Genomic DNA, 17,671 nt, shown 5'->3' on the forward strand with positions numbered 1-17,671 from the left:
CCTGGGGAGGGACAAGGACGCTCAGGAGGGACAAGGAAGGACACGAACCCTGGGGACAGAAACAGCTGGGACAGATGAGCAGAAGAGCGATGAGGGCAATGGGGAGGGATGAGGAAGATGCTTAAGTGGGGCAAAGATCCTGGAGACAAGGACAGCTGGGAGGAACAAGGATGATGGGAAAGGACAAGGACGCCTGAGAGGGATGAGGTGATTGAAAGGGAGGGGACAGTTGGTGGGGGACAAGATTACATGGGGGGACAACGACACAGCAGGTGAATGAGGGTGCTGGTGAGGGACAAGGAAGGCTGGGGGACAAGGAGGCCTGAAGGAAGAGGACAATGGAGGAAGGACAAGGATTTCTAGGGGGTTGAGGACTGCTGGAGAAAAAACAAGATTGCTTGGGAGAGACAAGGACAGTAGTAAGGCTGTAGGGGGATGAGGACAGTGGGGACACTTGGCATGAGGGACAAAACAACTGATGAAGGATGAGGACAATCAGGAGGGCTGAGAAGGCTGGAAATGAGGATGATTAGGAGGGACAAGGACATTTAGAGGGAGCACATGGACACTCAGGTGGCTTGGGAAGGATGAGAACATTTGGGAGAGACAAAGATAGAAAACGTGGGACAAGGATGCTGAGGAGGGACATGAACTATCAGAGATCACAAGGACAGTTGGAAGGAATGGGCATTGTCAGTGGGAATGGGGATGGTCAGGGGGTCAACAACCCTAGGGAAAGACAAGGACACAGGGTGGACAACAGTGCTTGGGCTGGAGAAGGATAGTTAGGGGGGATGAGGATGCTGGTGAAGGAGCAGGACACTGAGGGAGGACAAGGACACTTAGAGGGATGCAGACTCTTGGGGAAGATGAGGATGCTGGGGAGAAATGAGGAATTTGGGAAGGGGTGGGGATGCTGAGGAGGGATGGGGACACTGTGGAAGAAGGAGGACACTTGGGAAGGACAAGAACGCTGAATAAGGAGGGACACCCACCCGCCTAGGTGCCACCCACCCTTTGTGGGTGGCTTTTCCTAGTAAAGAGCCCCTGTTTGGGGAGCTGCCCAATAAAGCTGGATTTTAGCTGAGCCAAGGGCTCTGGCCTGGCTGTGTCCTGCGCCCTGGGGACTGCCACGCTCCTGTCCCTCCTGCCTGCAGCTCACCACCTTCCCTGGCCCAGGGGCTGCCAATCCCTGTCCCTTGGCCACCTGGAAAGCAAAGGACACATTTTCCAACACCCTGTAACACCTCACCACCCCCAGTGCCCACCACTCTGGCACTGGGGCACTGCACACCATTCTGTGAGCTGCTGTTCATGGCTGCCTCTGTCCTGGCTCTCTGTGGCACCTCCAGCACTTTCCACCAGTCCCAGGTGGCAGAGTGGACTCCGGGTGGGAAGACCTGCTCCAAGGGCGATGGTGGTGGTGAGGGACCTGCAGGGAAGAAGGCAAGAGATGGTGGCATCACCGTGGTGTCCCAATGGAACCATTTTCATTGAGTGTGGGAGCTCCAGTTGTGGGTTTCTCTTGGTCTGGATTGAAGGCACTTGGGACAGTAGTTCATGTTTGGACTCAGGTGTTTATTATTTCTTATCAGTGAAACAGTCTCACTACTGTGAGTTTGGCAGCCTTTCATTAGAAGGCACAAAATGGCCAACAATCTCTTGTTCCAAGGTCTTTTAAGACTAAACTATCCAATTAAGAACTGACACCTGGATTATTTTCAATTTAACCCAATAACTGATCCCTCAAAGCCCACAATGGGGACTTTTCTGCCCAATTACCAAATGCCACCCAAACCCAAGAAGAAGAAGGAGGAAGAAGAAGGAAGAAGAAGAAACCCAGGACAAACCCTGTGCCCTCCATCTTCCTTCCATCCACAACATACTAAAAATCCCAAAACCTCAATTTCTCACCCAGAGATACACCTACACTACTCTCTATAGTCTATTGCACACTTTTGTGGGTTCCAGTCTATCTTGAAGTCTGGGAAAATTTCTCCATGAATGAGGAGAAAGTTCTCCATGGAGGGTCACTGATTTTGACTCTCCATGAACGAGGGCACCCCAGAGCAGACACAGAAATGTTCCCTGTGGTGCCCTGGGTTTGCACACTTGAGAAGGTGACAATGCTCAGGGTCAGAGAGGGGGGCCAGGGCCCTTCACTCACCCCTGTAGGCCCCATCAGTGTCCTCCAGGCTGTAGCAGAGGCCGTCGACAGCCACGGCCAGTGCCCGGGCAAAGCTGGCATCCAGCAGGAAGGAGCCGTCGCAGGAGCTCACCAGGCTGCAGCGGGTGCTGGCAAAGTTGTCCTCTGACACAGACCCCCAGCCGTTCAGCAGTGACCCTCCTGGTGAGCCCCCTGTTGCTGTGTGCTCTTCCTCCTCCTCCTCTTCCTCCTCCTCCTCTTCCTCCTCCTCACCCAGCTCAGAGGCCGGTGGCCCGTAGATGTAGCCGTAGGTGTGCGGTGGTGAGAAGGAGCGTGGTGTGGTCGGTGCTGGGGGTCTGTGGGGAACACAGGGGGGGTACTGCTGGCACCAGGGGATGCTGCAATCATGGGAGTGTCCCAGGGGATGGGGAATACCTGCAGCAGGTGGTGTCCTGGTCCATCTCCAGCACCTCAGCCACCTGCTGTTGTGTGAGGACCCCATCGCTGAATGCTGGCGAGAGGCGCCCGCTGGCCAGGGACATGTCCTTGGAATACCTGGTAGCCAGGAACATGTCCCTTGAGTGCCTGGCCTCCAGTGACATGTCCCAGGTGTGGCTGGTGGCCGGGGACATGTCCTTGGGATACCTGGTGTCCAAGAACATGTCCTTCTGGTGACCAGTGACTGGAGACACCTCTTCAGGACACCTGATGGCCGGAGATGTGTCCCTGGAGTGCCTGGTGGCTGGAGATGAGTCTCTGGGATGCCTGGTGGCTGGAGATGTGTCCCTGGGGTGCCTCAAGGCTGGTGACATGCTTTCAGGGTACCTGCTGCACAGGGACATGTCCCTTGTGTGCATGGTCGCCAGTGATGGGTTCCTGGTGGTCTGAGACATGTTCTCAGAGTACCTGGTGTCCAAGAACTTGTCCCTGTGGTGCTCAGAGACTGGGGACATCTCCTCAGGGTGTCTGCTGAGTGGGGATGTGTCCCTGGGGTGCCCAGTGGCTGGCAATGTGTCCTTGGGATGCCTCAAGGCTGGTGACATGTTTTCAGGGGACCTGCTGCACAGGGACATGTCCCTTGTGTGCATGGTCACCAGCGATGGCTCCCTGGGATACTTGTTGGCTGGGGACATGTCCTTGGCATACCTGGAGGCCAGGAACTTGTCCCTGCAGTGCTTTGTGCCTGGTGACATCTCCTTGGGGAGCCTCGTGCCTGGGGATGTGTCCTTTGGGTGCCTGCTGGCTGGGGACATGTCCTTGGGGTGCCTGGTGGACACTGAGATGTCCCTCTGGCACCTGGCTACAGGTAATGGGTCTCTGGGGCACCTGGTGACCAGGGAGGTGTCCTCAGGGTGCCTGGTGGCCAAGGCTGTGTCCCTCTGGTGCTTGGTTGCTGGTGATGGATCCTTGTGGTGCCTGGTGGCTGGTGACATGTTCCTGGGGGTCCTGGTGGCTGAGGACACATCCTTAGGCTGCCTGCTGTCCAGGAATATGTCCTTGGGCTGCTCAGTGACCAAGGACATGTCCCTAGGGTTCCTGGTGGCCGGTGACACACCCCTGGGGCTGTCTGTGACTGGGGACCTGTCCCTGGGGATCCCAGTGACTGGGGACATGTCCTTGGGATGCCTGGTGACCAGAGACGTGTCCCTGGGGCACACGAAGGTCGGGGACCTGCAGGTGCAAGGGACATGCTGGAGTTTGCAGCGAAGGGCTGGGTTGCAGGGGACTCACCTGGATGGGGACACCCAGACTCACCGTGTCACCGGTGGGTGCCAGGCATGGGGTGGTCTCGGGGGTGTCACCGGTGACGTGGTTACACCAGAGGCCAGCGGGGTGCTGCCCCGGTGTGGCTTTGGAGAGCTGAAGGCCGGTGGCCGTGGGTCCCTGCTGTCCATCCTGGCAGTGGCAGTGCCACTCTTGTGTCCCCTCTGCTGAGGCTGCCTGGCTGCCAGCCCCAAATCTGTGCCCCACTCGCCTCCAGTCCCAGGGACAGGGACGTGGCTGGGGCCAGCCACGAGCAGCGGGGTGCTGTGCACCTGGTGCAGCTCTGCGGGGGGAGTGAGGGACATTGGCCATGGGCCATCACCCTGGTGTCCCCCGTGTCCCCCCATGTCCCCCACACCCACCTCTCTTGCGGACACGCTCCCAGGGCGCTGGGTTTGGGGTGCTGGGCGAGGAATGCACCCCAGGGTGCCCCCCAGCACAGCACCCCATGTCCCCGAGGGGGGGTGGGTGTCCCCCATGGAGGCTGCTGTGGATGGGGGGCGTGGGGGGACCAAGGCTCGACGGCTCCAAGGAGAGGTCTGGAAGAGTAAGAGAGGTCAGGGCACCCATGAGGCCATGTGTCCCCTGTCCCCTCTGTGCCTGGTCTGTGTGTCCTCACTGCCTGCAGGCAGACAATGGGGAACACCAGTGGGGAACCCCATGGCACTGGGGGTCCCCCAGCATAGGGTGGGGGTCTTGGGTACACTTTGCTGGTCCCATGGCACTCTGTGGGGTCCTAGCCTGGGCTGGGGGTCCTGCTGCAGCAGGTCAGGGTTCCATGGAACCGGGTGGGAATCCAATGGCATCACATGGGGGTCCCATAGTACTGGAGGGGGTTCATGGCAGAGAGTGGGGGCTCTGCGGCACTAGGTGGGGGTCCCAACCCTATTGTTCACTGCAGGGGTGGGGGTCCCATGGCAGTGGCTGGGGGTCACCAGTCCCCAGGGGGCTCACTGGAGGGGTGGGGGTCCCTGCCATCACTGCCCAGGAGCCGGCTGCTGAGGCTGCTGCTGCTGCTGAGGTTTCGGGGGGCACAGCTGGGTTTCCAGGGGCCACCAAGCCACGGAGAGTCACCAGCCACCAGCCTGCAGGGCGAGAGGTGCTGTCAGTGCATCCATCCCCCCCCACACCAGGGATGTGCCGTGTCCCCCAGCCCATGGCCTCTCACCTGTGGCGAGCTGCAGCGTCCTGGCTGGCGCGGCGCTGGCACAGGAGTAGGAGGAGGGCGAGTAAGGCCAACCAGAGCATGGAACCAGCGGCTGCGATGACAGCAGGCTGCCGCAGCGCCTGCACCACCCTGCTGCTCCCTGCTGCCAGCCCTGCAAGGTCCCATCAGTGTCACTTCATGTCACCACCCTGACCCCCACCCACACCCTGCCTTGCTGTCCATCTCCTACCCAGGACTCCACAGGTGGCATTGCTGGGGACCCCCAGCCCTGCGCTGTTGAAAGCGGCCACCTGGACACAGAACTCGGCCCCGGGGTGTGGGAGGAGGGCTTCCAGGCGCCGGGTGGCTCCGTCCACTGTCCTGTTGGTGGGATGCTGCCAGCCCTCACTCATTGACCAGACCTGGCAGGCACCAAGAAGATGTATCCCTTAGGTGATTAGCCTTGATGGACCTCCTTGGACAGACTCCTTCAGATGAACATCCCTTGACAGACTCCCATTGACGGATCCCCCATGGACAGATTCACTTGGATGGGTCCCCTAAGATGAATCTCCTTGATGGACTCCCCTTGAAGGACCCCTTTGGATGGGCTCCCTTGTATGCCCCTAGGATGGACCCCCTTGGGTGAAAACTTCTTGGGTGGATCCCCATTGATGGACCCCCCTTTGGATGGACCCCCTTGGGTGAAAACTTCTTGGGTGGATCCCCATTGATGGACCCCCCTTTGGATGGACCCCCTTGGGTGAAAACTTCTTGGATGGACCCCCATTGATGGACTCCCCTTTGGATGGGCTCCCTTGGCTGAATCCCCTCGGTTGGACTCCTTTGCATGAACTCCCTTGGATGCCTCTAGACAGATGCTCTGGGAGGGACCTCCACCCTGGCTGGCCCTTTTGGATGAACCCCCTCCTGGACAGACTCCTTGGATGGTTCCTCCCCTTGGACAGACCCCCACCTTTGCCAGGCTCCCTTTTTGGATGGATCCCCTTGGATTGACCCTCCCTGCCCAGAAGACCCCCGCCCTGCCCCTTTGCCCCTTGCCCCATACCTGGTAGCCCCGGATGACGCCGTTGTGCGCTTCAGGAGGAGGCGGCTCCCAGCTCACCACCACGGTGCCGTTCCCTGCCTCAGCCTGGCTGACGGTGACACGCTGGGGAGCTGCACTTGGCACTGCCGGGACAGGGATGCTGAGACCCCTGGGACCCCCAACAAACCTCCCCACCACCACCCAGGCATCCCGGGGGATGCACAACACACCTTCCTCGGGTATCCAGAGGTGCCTGCTGTTGCTGTCTGAGCCCTGGCTCCCTCCGGTGTAGGGTCGGACCTTGAACTCGTACTTGTAGCCCCTGCGGAGCGCGGGGATGGTGGTGCTGAGCTCCCTGCCTGCATCGTGCTGGACCCAGGAGGTGGCGACCGGGAACAGGCTGCGGTACAGCACCACGTAGCCCACGGGCACGGGCACCGGCATCAGCATCTGGAGGAGAAGGGAAGGATCCCGAGTTAAGGTGGGACACGGGGATGTGTCCCGTCCCCTCTCCCCTGGGAGTGGCATCACACGAACCTGCCAGCGGAGCTGCACAGCAGCAGTGGGCAGGGCGGTGCTGTTGTCCAGGTGCAGCCGCACGGCCAGCAGCTCCCGCGGGGCAGAGTCCTGCTGGCCCGTGGCCAGACGGTCTGTGGGGCAGAACAAGGTGAATCCAGCACCAGGCAGGACCAAAGCACCTGCCCAGACACCCCCTGAGATACCTGCACATGGAGATACTGACGTCTACCTGGATGGACTGACTCTTTTGGACAGACACCCTTTCATTGGTTTGCCTTCAATTGACCCCTCTTGGAAGGGTCCCCTTTGATGTGTTGCCCCTGGGGACATGGGATGGGATCCCATGATTCACCCCTCCATGATGTCCCTTTGGATGGATATTTCTTGTTCTATCCCCCTTCAATGTACTTCCATCTTCCATAGATCCCCTTAAATGGATCCCCTTGGAGGAACCAGGTTGGCTGGATCCCCTTAAAGTGGATGATCTTGAATGAATCCCCTCAGATGGACTCCCACCTCAGTGCATTTCCATAGATGGATCCCCTTACATGGATGGATCTTGTTGGATGGATGTGTTAGGATGGACATACCTTTGGAAGTTCTCCTTTTGATGGATCCCCTCAAATGACTCAGCTGGATGGACTTTATTTGATGGATGATGGCTGATGGCTGATGGCTGATGGATGATGGATGATGGATGATGGATGGCCTTGGATGGACCCGCATGGACAGACTGCCCATGGATGAACCCCATTAGATGGATCCTGTCAGATGGATCCCCTTGCATAGACCCCAAGATGTCCCTGGTGCCTGTGGTGGCGGAGGTGCCAGCACTGACCCTGCACGTGCAGGACGGTGGTGGCGGCGGCGGTGCCCAGCTGGCTCTGCGCTGTGCACACGTACGCGCCGGCGTCGGCGGCCGTCACGGCATAGAGGCGCAGCGTGTGCTCCCGGTCCACCTCGTGCCTAAGGGTCACCAGCGCTGCATCAGCCTCATCCCCACACCAGGGATGGGACCTCTCCCCCCTGCCACCACCTACCTGCCCCAGGGCAGGTCTCCGTGCTCCTTGTGCCACTGCACCTGTGGCGCTGGGTCACCGCGGGCGCTGCAGCCCAGCTCCACGGTGCTGCCAGGCACCGCCATGGCATCGCTCGGGTGCCGCACGATGCTCGGCTTCTCTGCAGGGGGACATCGAGGACATGGCACCATGGCTGGCTGTGAGGTGCCCACCAGCTGTGGGGGACCCTTGGCTTACCCAGCACAGAGACGCGGGCGCCCCGGCTCTCCCTCCTGCCTGCCTCGTTGGCCGCCACGCAGATGTAGAGACCGGAGTCGCTCCGTTGCGCCGATGCCACCTGTAACTTCCCCTTGGTGACCGTGTACCTGCCACCTACCAAGTCCAGGGTCACCCCATCCTTCTTCCAGGTAATGTAGGGCTCGGGGTACCCCAAGGGGGGAACACAATCCAGCTCCAATGCTTGTCCCGCTGTGGTCACCAAATCGCCCGGCTGCAGGCGGAAATTGTCCCGCAGCACTGCGGTGGGAGGGCACATTGTGGGTGGGGGGAACAGGATTTTCTGGTGTCTTCCCACCAGCATCTCCCACCCACCAGGCGTCCTTACCAGCTGGAGTTTGGGGTGCCGTGGCCACGCTGGGGAGGCGGCAGCCTGTCGGGTGACAAGGAGGTGGGGGAATGCCAATAGGTGCCCCAGGTGGGCATGGTCTGAGACCTGGGGTGGGGCAGGGTTGAGTGGAGTTTGGCCCCATGGGCTGCACTCACCTCCGCGGTGCAGGGCGGCAAGGCAGAGCCCCAGGCCCAGCGCCGTCTCCCAGCCGCCCGCCATACCAGCCCTGGCCAGCCTCAGCCTCCCCGTTTCCTCCCGAAATCCCGGTTCCTCCCACCCGCACCGGGGCTGGATCCGGCTCCGGATAGGGGGGTACAATAGCCGGATGTGGGGGCCGGGAAATGCCGGGGGGGGGAAGGTGGCGGTGAACACAAACATCTCAGCCATCCTGGGGCACGGGGAGTGCCCGGCCACCGGCAGCACCCGGAGACAGCAGAGTGGGGGACACCAGCAGTTAATGAATTTAATTAGTCAGAATAAATTCCCCTTTTCCTTCGCCATGTTCAGAGGAAAACAAATTAAGAAGAAACGGGCTCTCAGCTGAGGATGCCATCAGTAGGTACCAGAAGGAACAGCCCAAGTTCTCCCATGCATTAAAGTGCCAGTTTCAGTGCCAGCCAGGTGCATTGGGTCTGTGTGCTCTTACCTGTCAGCCACTTCTCATGTGTCCCCCCACCCTGGGGGACCCCTGTCCCACAAAGACACCCAAGGGTGCCGCCACCGTTCGGGTAGTACGTTTAGTTTATTGGTTAGTAGTGCACCCCGAGCACTCGGGGGTGCCCCGGCACCCACCCCGGGTGCCCCAGGGCCCGGCTCGCTTGGCCGGCCGCTCTCTGCTTTTCATCCTAAACCTATTTCCCATGAAGGCTTGGGGAGAGACAGCGCCATGAGCCCCAAAACCGGGGGATTTTCACAGAAAATCCTACCATGGCAAAGGGGCAATGCTTGGACCAGGGCTTCCAGCCCACGTTTAGGGGACATTGCAGCTGGGGAGCTGGGGAGCAGGAGGGAGCCCCCTGTTTGGGCCGCCTGGTGCGTGTTGTGGCTTGTGTGCCAGTGCATGTCCTGCTCCATGCGTGGGGACTGTGCCATGGCGGGCACCGTGCTCTTGCTCTTGTGTGCCAGTGCATGTCCTGCTCCATGCATGGGGGCTGTGCCATGGCAAGCACTGTGCTCTTGCACACACGTGTGCATGCAGGGTCGCTGGGTGCGCAGTGTGTGTGCTCCCTGTGTGCGTGTGCACGCTCCAAGCACGCTCAGCTGCTGTGTGCTCGCTCTCTTCACACACATTACACACACCCTGTGCAAGCACAGCACACACACTTTGCACACTCACTGCAGGCTCCACGCGTGCCCTATGCCAGCACTGCAGATTCACTCTTGTGCATGCTCTGAGCACACTCAGCTTCTCGTGTTGTGCACGCTCTTTCCGCACACACCATGCACGCCCTGTGTGTGCTTTGTGCAAGCACTGCACACACCCTCTGTGCTCACCCTCTTTGCACACTCACCATGTGCTGTGTGCATGTCCTGTGCACATGCTGTGTGCAGGTTCCCTCCCCATGCTCCCTGCACACCCTGCACAGGCGCTCTCTGCATGGACTCTGTGCATGCTTGGAACACACACGCAGGGCTGGCATGCTCACAAAGGCCATGCAGGCTCAGGGGACACTCTGCACACCCCATACATGCCCTGTGCACACTCTGCAGCTTAGCTGCACGCTCCATGTGTGTGCTCTCCATGGGCTCCACGTGTTTTCCTGCATGCTCTGTGCATCCTCTTCGCACACTGTGTGCACACTTGCTGCACACCCTGGTGCCTGCCCCCGTGTGCACAGTCCATGTGCCCTCCTGCACGCCCCATGCACGTGTGCAGCGCTCCATCGCTCCCTCTGCACGCTCCATGCACCCCTGGCACACTCTCCGTGCGCTGATTGCATGTTCTCTCTGCACACGCGTGTGCACACTCGTCCCGGCGAGAAAGCCATTAAAGCGATGCCCCAGGAAGACGGGGGACGGAAGAGGGGAGCTCTGGGTGGGATCAATAGGAAATTAGTGACTTTACGCCGAGCAGAATGACGCCCAGTGGCGGAGCAGGGCCGTGCCGGTGTCCCCGCTCGCTCGGCGGCGGCAGCGCGGCCGTGCCGGTGTCCCTGCCCCTCGCACGCTGCCACCAAGGCGCGCACAGTCCGCCGCTCAGGCGCTGATCTCCACGGCGTTGGCCTCCTCCTGCTCGCGGATGACGTGCACGCCCGCAGTCCGCAGCAGCCGCGGGGCGCCGCGGGACCGCGCCGGGGAGCCCGGCGGGGAGCGGTGCGTCCGCGTCGAGGCGGGCGAGCGGGCCGGCGAGCGATGGTAGCGGCGGGCGGAGCGCCCCACGGGGCCCGGCGAGCGGCCGGCGGCGGGCACGGGCGAGCTGCTGTAGCCGGGCTCCACCGTGCCGCGGGGCTCGGGCAGCGAATCCTCCTCCGCCTCCGGAGAGTCCTGCCGAAAAACAAGGGCAGAAAAACGTGGGGCACGTGCGACACCCTCTGCCGGGACGCTTCAGCGTGCTACTGGTGCTACTGGTGCTACCGGCTCTCACCTTATCTTTAAGGATGTACAATGCCACCGGGTTCTTGCGCTCGTGCTCGCCGCTCCGTGGGATGCCCTCGGCTGTGCGGAAGGAAGGGAAGGTGCTGCTCACCATGCCAGGAGCATCGGTGTCCCCCCATGCCCGGAGCATTGGTGTCCCTTGGCGCACCACTGCCACACCAGGCTGCACTCACCCTCGTGCTTCAGGCGCTCCTCGTCCTGCTCGGCGTAGTCAGAGGTTGGTTGTGTCTCTGCTTGTCGCTTCTCCCTGGAAAGGGGCAGCACTGGAATCGTGCTGGAGGAACGGGGGGAGCTGCCTGTGGCTCGTCCAGGGGGGGTCAGGTACTGCAGGGATGGGATGGGATGGGATGGGATGGGATGGGATGGGATGGGATGGGATGGGATGGGATGGGATGGGATGGGATGGGATGGGATGGGATGGGATGGGATGGGATGGGATAAGATGGGATGGGATAAGATGGGATGGGGTGGGGTGGGACAGTACGTCTGTCATGGCATGCCATGCCATAGCATGGTATGGCATGTCTTGGCATGGCATGGGATAGGATGCATCAAGATGAAATGAGATAGGATGGTAAGGACAAGATAGGAAGAGATGAAATGGGACAAAACAGGATGGACAAGACAGGATGGGACAGGATGGGACAACCCCCTTTATCTCCCATGTCATCCCCACACGTACTTCTTGGAGGGTTTCCAGCAGGCACAAACTGTCACCAGCGTGACAAGAAGGAAGATGCCGCCCGTGGACAGGATGATGTAGAGAGAGCTCCGGCCTGCAGGAGAGGAGTGAGGGGGGACAACACCCCAAAAAATTTTAGCTGAAAGCATCTGCAAGGGGTGGCCAAACCTGGGAGCAGGAAGGGGAGAAGGGTGGCTTACGGTAAACAGTGAGCTTCACGGGGACACTGCGGCCATGGCTGATGGGGTTCTCCACCAGGCAACTGTAGACATCATCGTCAGCCATGAGGACACGGGTGATGGTGAGGATCTTCTGGTCAGGGGAGAGGAGCAGGCGCGAGTCGTTGCTCAGCGGCCGCCCGTCCTTCAGCCAGGTGTAGGTGGGCTTGGTGCCATTCTCGTGCGAGCAGTTGAGGGTGAAGAACTCACTGAGCTCCAGCACCGTTGAGGAGGCCACCAGTACTTGTGGCTTTGAGACGGGAACTGTGGGCAAGTAGAGGAACCACAGTGATGCCACATTTCAAGGGATGGATGGGCTCAGGGGGCAGGAAGAGTGACACCAAAACCCCACCAACCTGAGGTGGCTGAAACCCCCAAAACCATCTCCCAGCTGGAGAAAGCCCTCCCAATGTGTGCTCAGGGAACACATCCCATGGATAACCCAATTTCCGCTGTGTAGCATGATATTTTCTGAAAAATCCTTTCCTTGGGATTTTTCCTCCTGAGAAGCTGAGAAGCCTCAGGAACAAAATGTAAACAATGATTATCTGCTGCTGTGGAATGCAACAGGTGGATCTGTGATTGGTCTTGTGTGGTTGTTTCTAATTAATGGCCAATCACAGTCAGCTGGCTCAGACTCTGAGACACAAGCTTTTGTTATCATTCCTTCTTTTTCTATTCTTAGCTAGCCTTCTGATGAAATCCTTTCTTCTATTCTTTTAGTATAGTTTTAATATATATATCAAGATAATATCCATATATATAATAAATCAAGTCTTCTGAAACATGGAGTCAGATCCTTGTCTCTTCCTCATCCTCAGATACAAGCCTTTGTTATTTATTCCTTCTTTTTCTATTCTTGGCTAGCCGTCTGATGAAATCCTTTCTCCTATTCTTTTAGTATAGTTTTAATATAATATATAAAAATATAATATATATATATCAATATAATATCAATATATATATAGTAAATCAAGTCTTCTGAGATGTGGAGTCAGATCCTCATCTCTTCCCTCATCCTCAGACACAAGCTTTTGTTATCATTCCTTCTTTTTCTATTCTTAGCTAGCCTTCTGATGAAATCCTTTCTTCTATTCTTTGAGTACAGTTTAAATATAATACATATCAATATTATATATATATATATATATATGTATATATGTATATATGTATATATGTATATATGTATATATGTATATATGTATATATGTATATATGTATATATGTATATACATATATACGTATATATGTATATGTATATGTATATATAAAATACCTATATATATATATAATAAATCAAGCCTTTTGAGATGTGGAGTCTGGTCCTCCTCTCTTCCCCCATCCTCAGACCCCTGCAAACACAGTCACACCCCGGCTGTCCTCCTTGCCCTTACTGTCCACCGTGAGGTTGATGGTCTTCTCGCCGGTGAAGGTGTCGTCGGTGATGGACACCTCCACCTCGTAGGCGCCCTCGTCGGCCAGCTGCAGGGGGCTGATGAGCAGCGAGCCGTTCTCCAGCACGCGGATGCGGTCGCGGTAGTCGGGCCGCAGGTTGCCGATGATCTCGGTGCCGATGGACTGGACCACGGTGACGGGTTTGTCCCTCTTCAGCTGCCACTTGACCACGGGCTTGTCGGCGCTGGCGCTGGCGTAGCGCACCGACAGCAGCGCCGCCTTGCCCGCCGTGCCCCGCACCAGCGGCGTGGGGCTGGTGATGTTCACCCCTGCCAGCAGACCTTGGGGTGTGGGGGGAAAGAGCGGGGTGCCCAGCATGGAGGAAACAGGGAAACGCCAAGTGAGCACCCCCAAGGTGCCCAGCTTGGTTCCATGAACTTTGCAAAGATGCACGTGTGACCCCAAAAATGCTGGTGATCATCCTTGCCAGCAGACCTTGGGGTATGGGGGGAGACAGGGGGTGCCCAGCATGGAGGAAAGAGGGAAGCGCCAAGTGAGCACCCCCAAAGTGCCCAGCTTGGTTTGGTAAGCTTTGCAAAGATGCATGTGTGACCCCAAAAGTGCACGAGGGGTGGTGTTCATCCTTGCCAGCAGACCTTGGGGTGTGAGGGGAGACAGCGAGGTGCCCAGCATGGAGGAAACAGGGAAACACAAAGCTGGGGCTGTGCTGAGCACCCCCAAGGTGCCCAGCTTGGTTCCATAACATTTGCAAAGATGCACGTGTGACCCCAAAAGTGCTGGTGATGTTCATCCTTGCCAGCAGACCTTGGGGTGTGGGGAGAGACAGGGGATGCCCAGCATGGAGGAAAGAGGGAAACACCAAGTGAGCACTCCCAATGTGCCCAGCTTGGTTTTGTAACCTTTGCAAAGATGCACGTGTGACCCTAAAAGTGCGTGAGGGGTGATGTTCATCCTTGCCAGCAGACCTTGGGGTGTGGAGAGAGACAGTGGGTAGCCCAGCATGGAGGAAACAGGGAAACGCCAAGTGAGCACCCCCAAGGTGCCCAGCTTGGTTCCATAAGCTTTGCAAAGATGCACGTGTGACCCCAAAAGTGCACAAGGGGTGGTGTTCATCCTTGCCAGCAGACCTTGGGGTGTGGGGGGAGACAGCGAGGTGCCCAGCATGGAGGAAACAGGGAAACACAAAGCTGGGGCTGTGCTGAGCACTCCCAAGGTGCCCAGCTTGGTTCCGTAACATTTGCAAAGATGCACGTGTGACCCCAAATGTGCATGAGGGGTGGGAGTCCTCCTGCACTCAGATCAGTGCAACACGAGAAAAATCAAGGAATCAACCCTAAAATTGCTTTGGGCATGGGAGGTGGGTTGTCACAGACATCTTTTATGAAAAATCCTTTCCTTAGGATTTTTCCTCTTGAGAAGCTGAGAGGGCTCAGGAACAAAATGTAAACAATGGTTATCTGCTGCTGTGGAATGCAACAGGTGCATCTGTGATTGGGCCATGTTGGTTGTTTCTAATTAATGACCAATCACAGTCAGCTGGCTCAGACATAAAGTCTGAGCCACAAACCTTTGTTATCATTCTTTCCTATTCTATTCTTAGCCAGCCTTCTGATGAAATCCTTTCTTCTATTCTTTTAGTATAATTTTAATATAATATATATCATAAAATAATAAATCAGCCTTCTGAAACATGGAGTCAGATCCTCATCTCTTCCCTCATCCTCAGACCCCTGTGAACACGGTCACAGTGGGTCAATGCAACCCCCTGTGAAGATGCATTATCACCCCTCAAAGCTGCATTGGGGATGGCAGTGCTCCTGCAGCCAGGCAAATATTACCAACACTTTGCAAAAATGCATGCATCACCCCAAAATGCAAGGAGAAGGAGTGGATGGCACACCTCCTGTTGCTGGGTTTTGCAAAAATGCATGTGGTGCCCCCAAAATGTGCAGGGCTTGGGCAGGAGCTCTTCTGCAGCTGGGCCTATGCAGCCCTTTGCAGAAATTCATCTGTCACCCCCAAAAATGCAGGGGAGTGCTCCTGCAGCCAGGTCGATGCAACCCTTTGCAAAAATGCACACATCACTTGCAAAAATGCAGGGGTGGGAGGCAGGTCGAGGCAGCCCTTGGCAAAGCTTTATCGTTGCCCTGCAAAAATTGCCTGCAAGTGAGAGATGCCAGTGCTCTGATCAGTGCAATGCTTTGCAAAGATACCTTAATTCCTCCAAAAATGGTGAGGGGGAAGGATTTTGTATCACACCCCCATCCCCATTGGATGCTCCTGTCCAGACAAAGCCCCCTCAGACGGAAAACTGCATCACGAGATGCACGTGCATTGCTCCTCATCGCTGGTTTCGAGCCAAAAAAGGCAGGGAGAAAGTGTAAAAACATGATTTTCTGAGGGAGGCCACTCTCCAAAACGTTCTCCCTCCCCAAAATACCTTCAGCATCCCCGTCCTGACATCCCAGAGGTGCCATCCGTGAGCCCCCCATACGGACGCCGCCACCCACAGCGAACAAACCCCATATTGAAGAGGAGGGCAGAGTGGGAAAACCAGCTGGGCTGGGAGAAGCAGGAGCAAGAAAGGCCTTAAACAAGCCCGAAAAGTCATGGGACCTATTGGTATGCAGCGTCCGTCCGTCCGTCCTCCCCGGCAGCGCCACAAACAGGCCCTGGCTCGCCAGATTTGGGGAGCCCTCGCCCCACAGGGAAGGCCAAGGCATGGGATGGGGATGTGGCCTTCCATGCATCCCTGCCCCCTCCCCGTGCGCTGCTCTTTAACTGTTTCTTCCCCTTTTTTAACCCTGTTCCTAGCTTTTTCTGCACTCTGGATAAAAAACCAAAATTGGGGAGTTCATTAATAAATCAGGAAATGTTCAGTTTTCCTACAGCATCTTTGGCTTAGGGATGGAGATCTCGCAGCCCTTTTTAACCGATTTGTTGAAAAAGCCCACCAAAAATCCTCATTTTCACACTATTTTGTGGCACAAATCCCTTTTTCTTTTGTTCCCTGCACTATTTTTTGGGGTGTCCTCACTGCAGCCCTGGCTGTTTTTAGGGTCTAAATCAAAGCCAGCAAAAACCCAGTTGGTTTTGTTTTTCATCCATCCTCCACATCTGAAGGGAAATGGGGCCTCCCCAGAGCTGCTTTTGGGTGCAAACTTTGGTAAAACAGAACAAAATTGTTGAAGGTGATTTTCTGTGTTGCCAGACCTGGGATGGGGTGGTTTGGGGCTCATTGAATTCAAAAAAGTGAGAATTTAGAGAAAAATTTAGGGAGAAAATGATGGAGAAAACAGAGGGTGGCAGTGGGATGGGCAAGCCTAGAAATGGGGTGAAAAATGACTTTTTAAGGACAGCTGAAGAATGGGTAAGAGAAAATATTTGGAGATGCTAAAAAATTAGGAAAAAATGGGGTTCGGGGAAGGAAAAAACCTGGGGAGAAGCTCAGGATGGGGGCAGCGCCAAATCCTCCCCGACATCAGGACCTGCTTGGCTCCAGAAAAGCGTTTTCCCCATTTTCATTCCAATTTCCCCCCTTTTTTCCCAGCTCCCAAGCAGAGGGTACGCTCGGCAGCGCAACAACCCTCCCTCAACCCCCCCCCTAGGGCATCACCACCCTCACCACCCCCCCGGCCCGCTCCCTCCATCATCTGGACATCCCCAAAACCATGGAAAAAACGGGAAAATAGTGGGAAAACAGGGAAATCTGCGTACCTGCGTGCAGCGCCAGCAGCCAGGTCAGCGGCAGCAGCCCGGGGGGAGCGGGGTGGCCCCGCGGGGCAGCCGGCGCTCCCCACATTTCGGGCAGGCTCGCCCCCCGAATCGCTCCGCTTCCCCACTCCGGGCACGTCCCTCGGAGCTCCCGGCTTGGCGCTTCGCCCGGCTAATTTATTTTTTTTTTCCTTTTTTTTTTTTTTCTTTTTTTTTTTTTTTTTTTTGTTCTTTCCTTTCTCAATAGAGCCCTGTGTCCTGGTGGCTTTCGCCTCCTCGGAGGCCTCGAGCTGACATTTATTTGAGGAAAAACCACTCAGATTTGCAATATTTTTTTCCCCCGCTTACAGACCCCCATTTCCATGTTTTCTACACTTGGGGTGGGGAGGCATCACCCCATCGAGCCCAGCTGAGGTTTGCCATCCCCTCCGCGGACAATCCAAAGGGATTTTGGGCTCTGAACATCCCATTCAGCTAAACTGGGGTTTTCTTTAGGAAGGGTGTTTTGCAAAGCTGAACCCCCACCCCAAAAAACTACCCCGCTTTTTTTTTTTTTTTTTTTTTTTTTTCCCTTTCCCCTCTTCTCAGGCTCTAAAGCGAAGCCCGGTGGCATCCAGGCTTCATTCCAACTCCATGCCAATTAGCGCCAGTTCCCCGGGCACCGCTGAATAGGGCAGCGGGATGTGAGGCAGGATGCCCAGAGCCACTTCCCACCCCCTGCCCGAGCCCTGCCAGGCTCATCACCCCAGTGAGACACCGCCCACCCCCCGGGGGTCTTCTGGCCCCCAAAAGGGGT

At 56.9% G+C, this 17,671-nt stretch overlaps 2 protein-coding genes across 2 annotated transcripts; both read right to left on the minus strand.

Moving 5' to 3' along the window:
- Positions 1-1,033: 1,033 nt before the first annotated feature.
- Positions 1,034-8,513, minus strand: ROBO4 (roundabout guidance receptor 4). The gene is given in 21 exon segments (XM_058818950.1): positions 1,034-1,091; positions 1,093-1,207; positions 1,295-1,432; positions 2,168-2,502; positions 2,582-2,701; positions 2,792-2,974; positions 3,053-3,205; positions 3,293-3,817; positions 3,902-4,193; positions 4,273-4,449; positions 4,865-4,995; positions 5,079-5,229; positions 5,308-5,479; positions 6,127-6,248; positions 6,336-6,555; positions 6,643-6,755; positions 7,463-7,590; positions 7,665-7,803; positions 7,881-8,159; positions 8,248-8,292; positions 8,406-8,513. Coding segments are annotated over 21 exon segments (3,660 nt in total). The 5' UTR covers positions 8,470-8,513.
- Positions 8,514-8,825: 312 nt separating this feature from the next.
- HEPACAM (hepatic and glial cell adhesion molecule) lies at positions 8,826-16,997 on the minus strand. The gene is made up of 7 exons (XM_058819145.1): positions 16,879-16,997; positions 13,140-13,481; positions 11,728-12,009; positions 11,528-11,621; positions 11,019-11,092; positions 10,835-10,905; positions 8,826-10,734 (listed from the first exon to the last, which is right to left on the minus strand). The coding sequence occupies exons 1-7, from the start codon at positions 16,961-16,963 to the stop codon at positions 10,447-10,449; spliced, it is 1,236 nt and encodes a 411-aa protein (XP_058675128.1). The 5' UTR covers positions 16,964-16,997; the 3' UTR covers positions 8,826-10,446.
- Positions 16,998-17,671: the final 674 nt, after the last annotated feature.

Source organism: Ammospiza caudacuta, chromosome 23, assembly GCF_027887145.1.
Source record: "Ammospiza caudacuta isolate bAmmCau1 chromosome 23, bAmmCau1.pri, whole genome shotgun sequence".
Lineage (NCBI taxonomy): Eukaryota > Metazoa > Chordata > Aves > Passeriformes > Passerellidae > Ammospiza > Ammospiza caudacuta.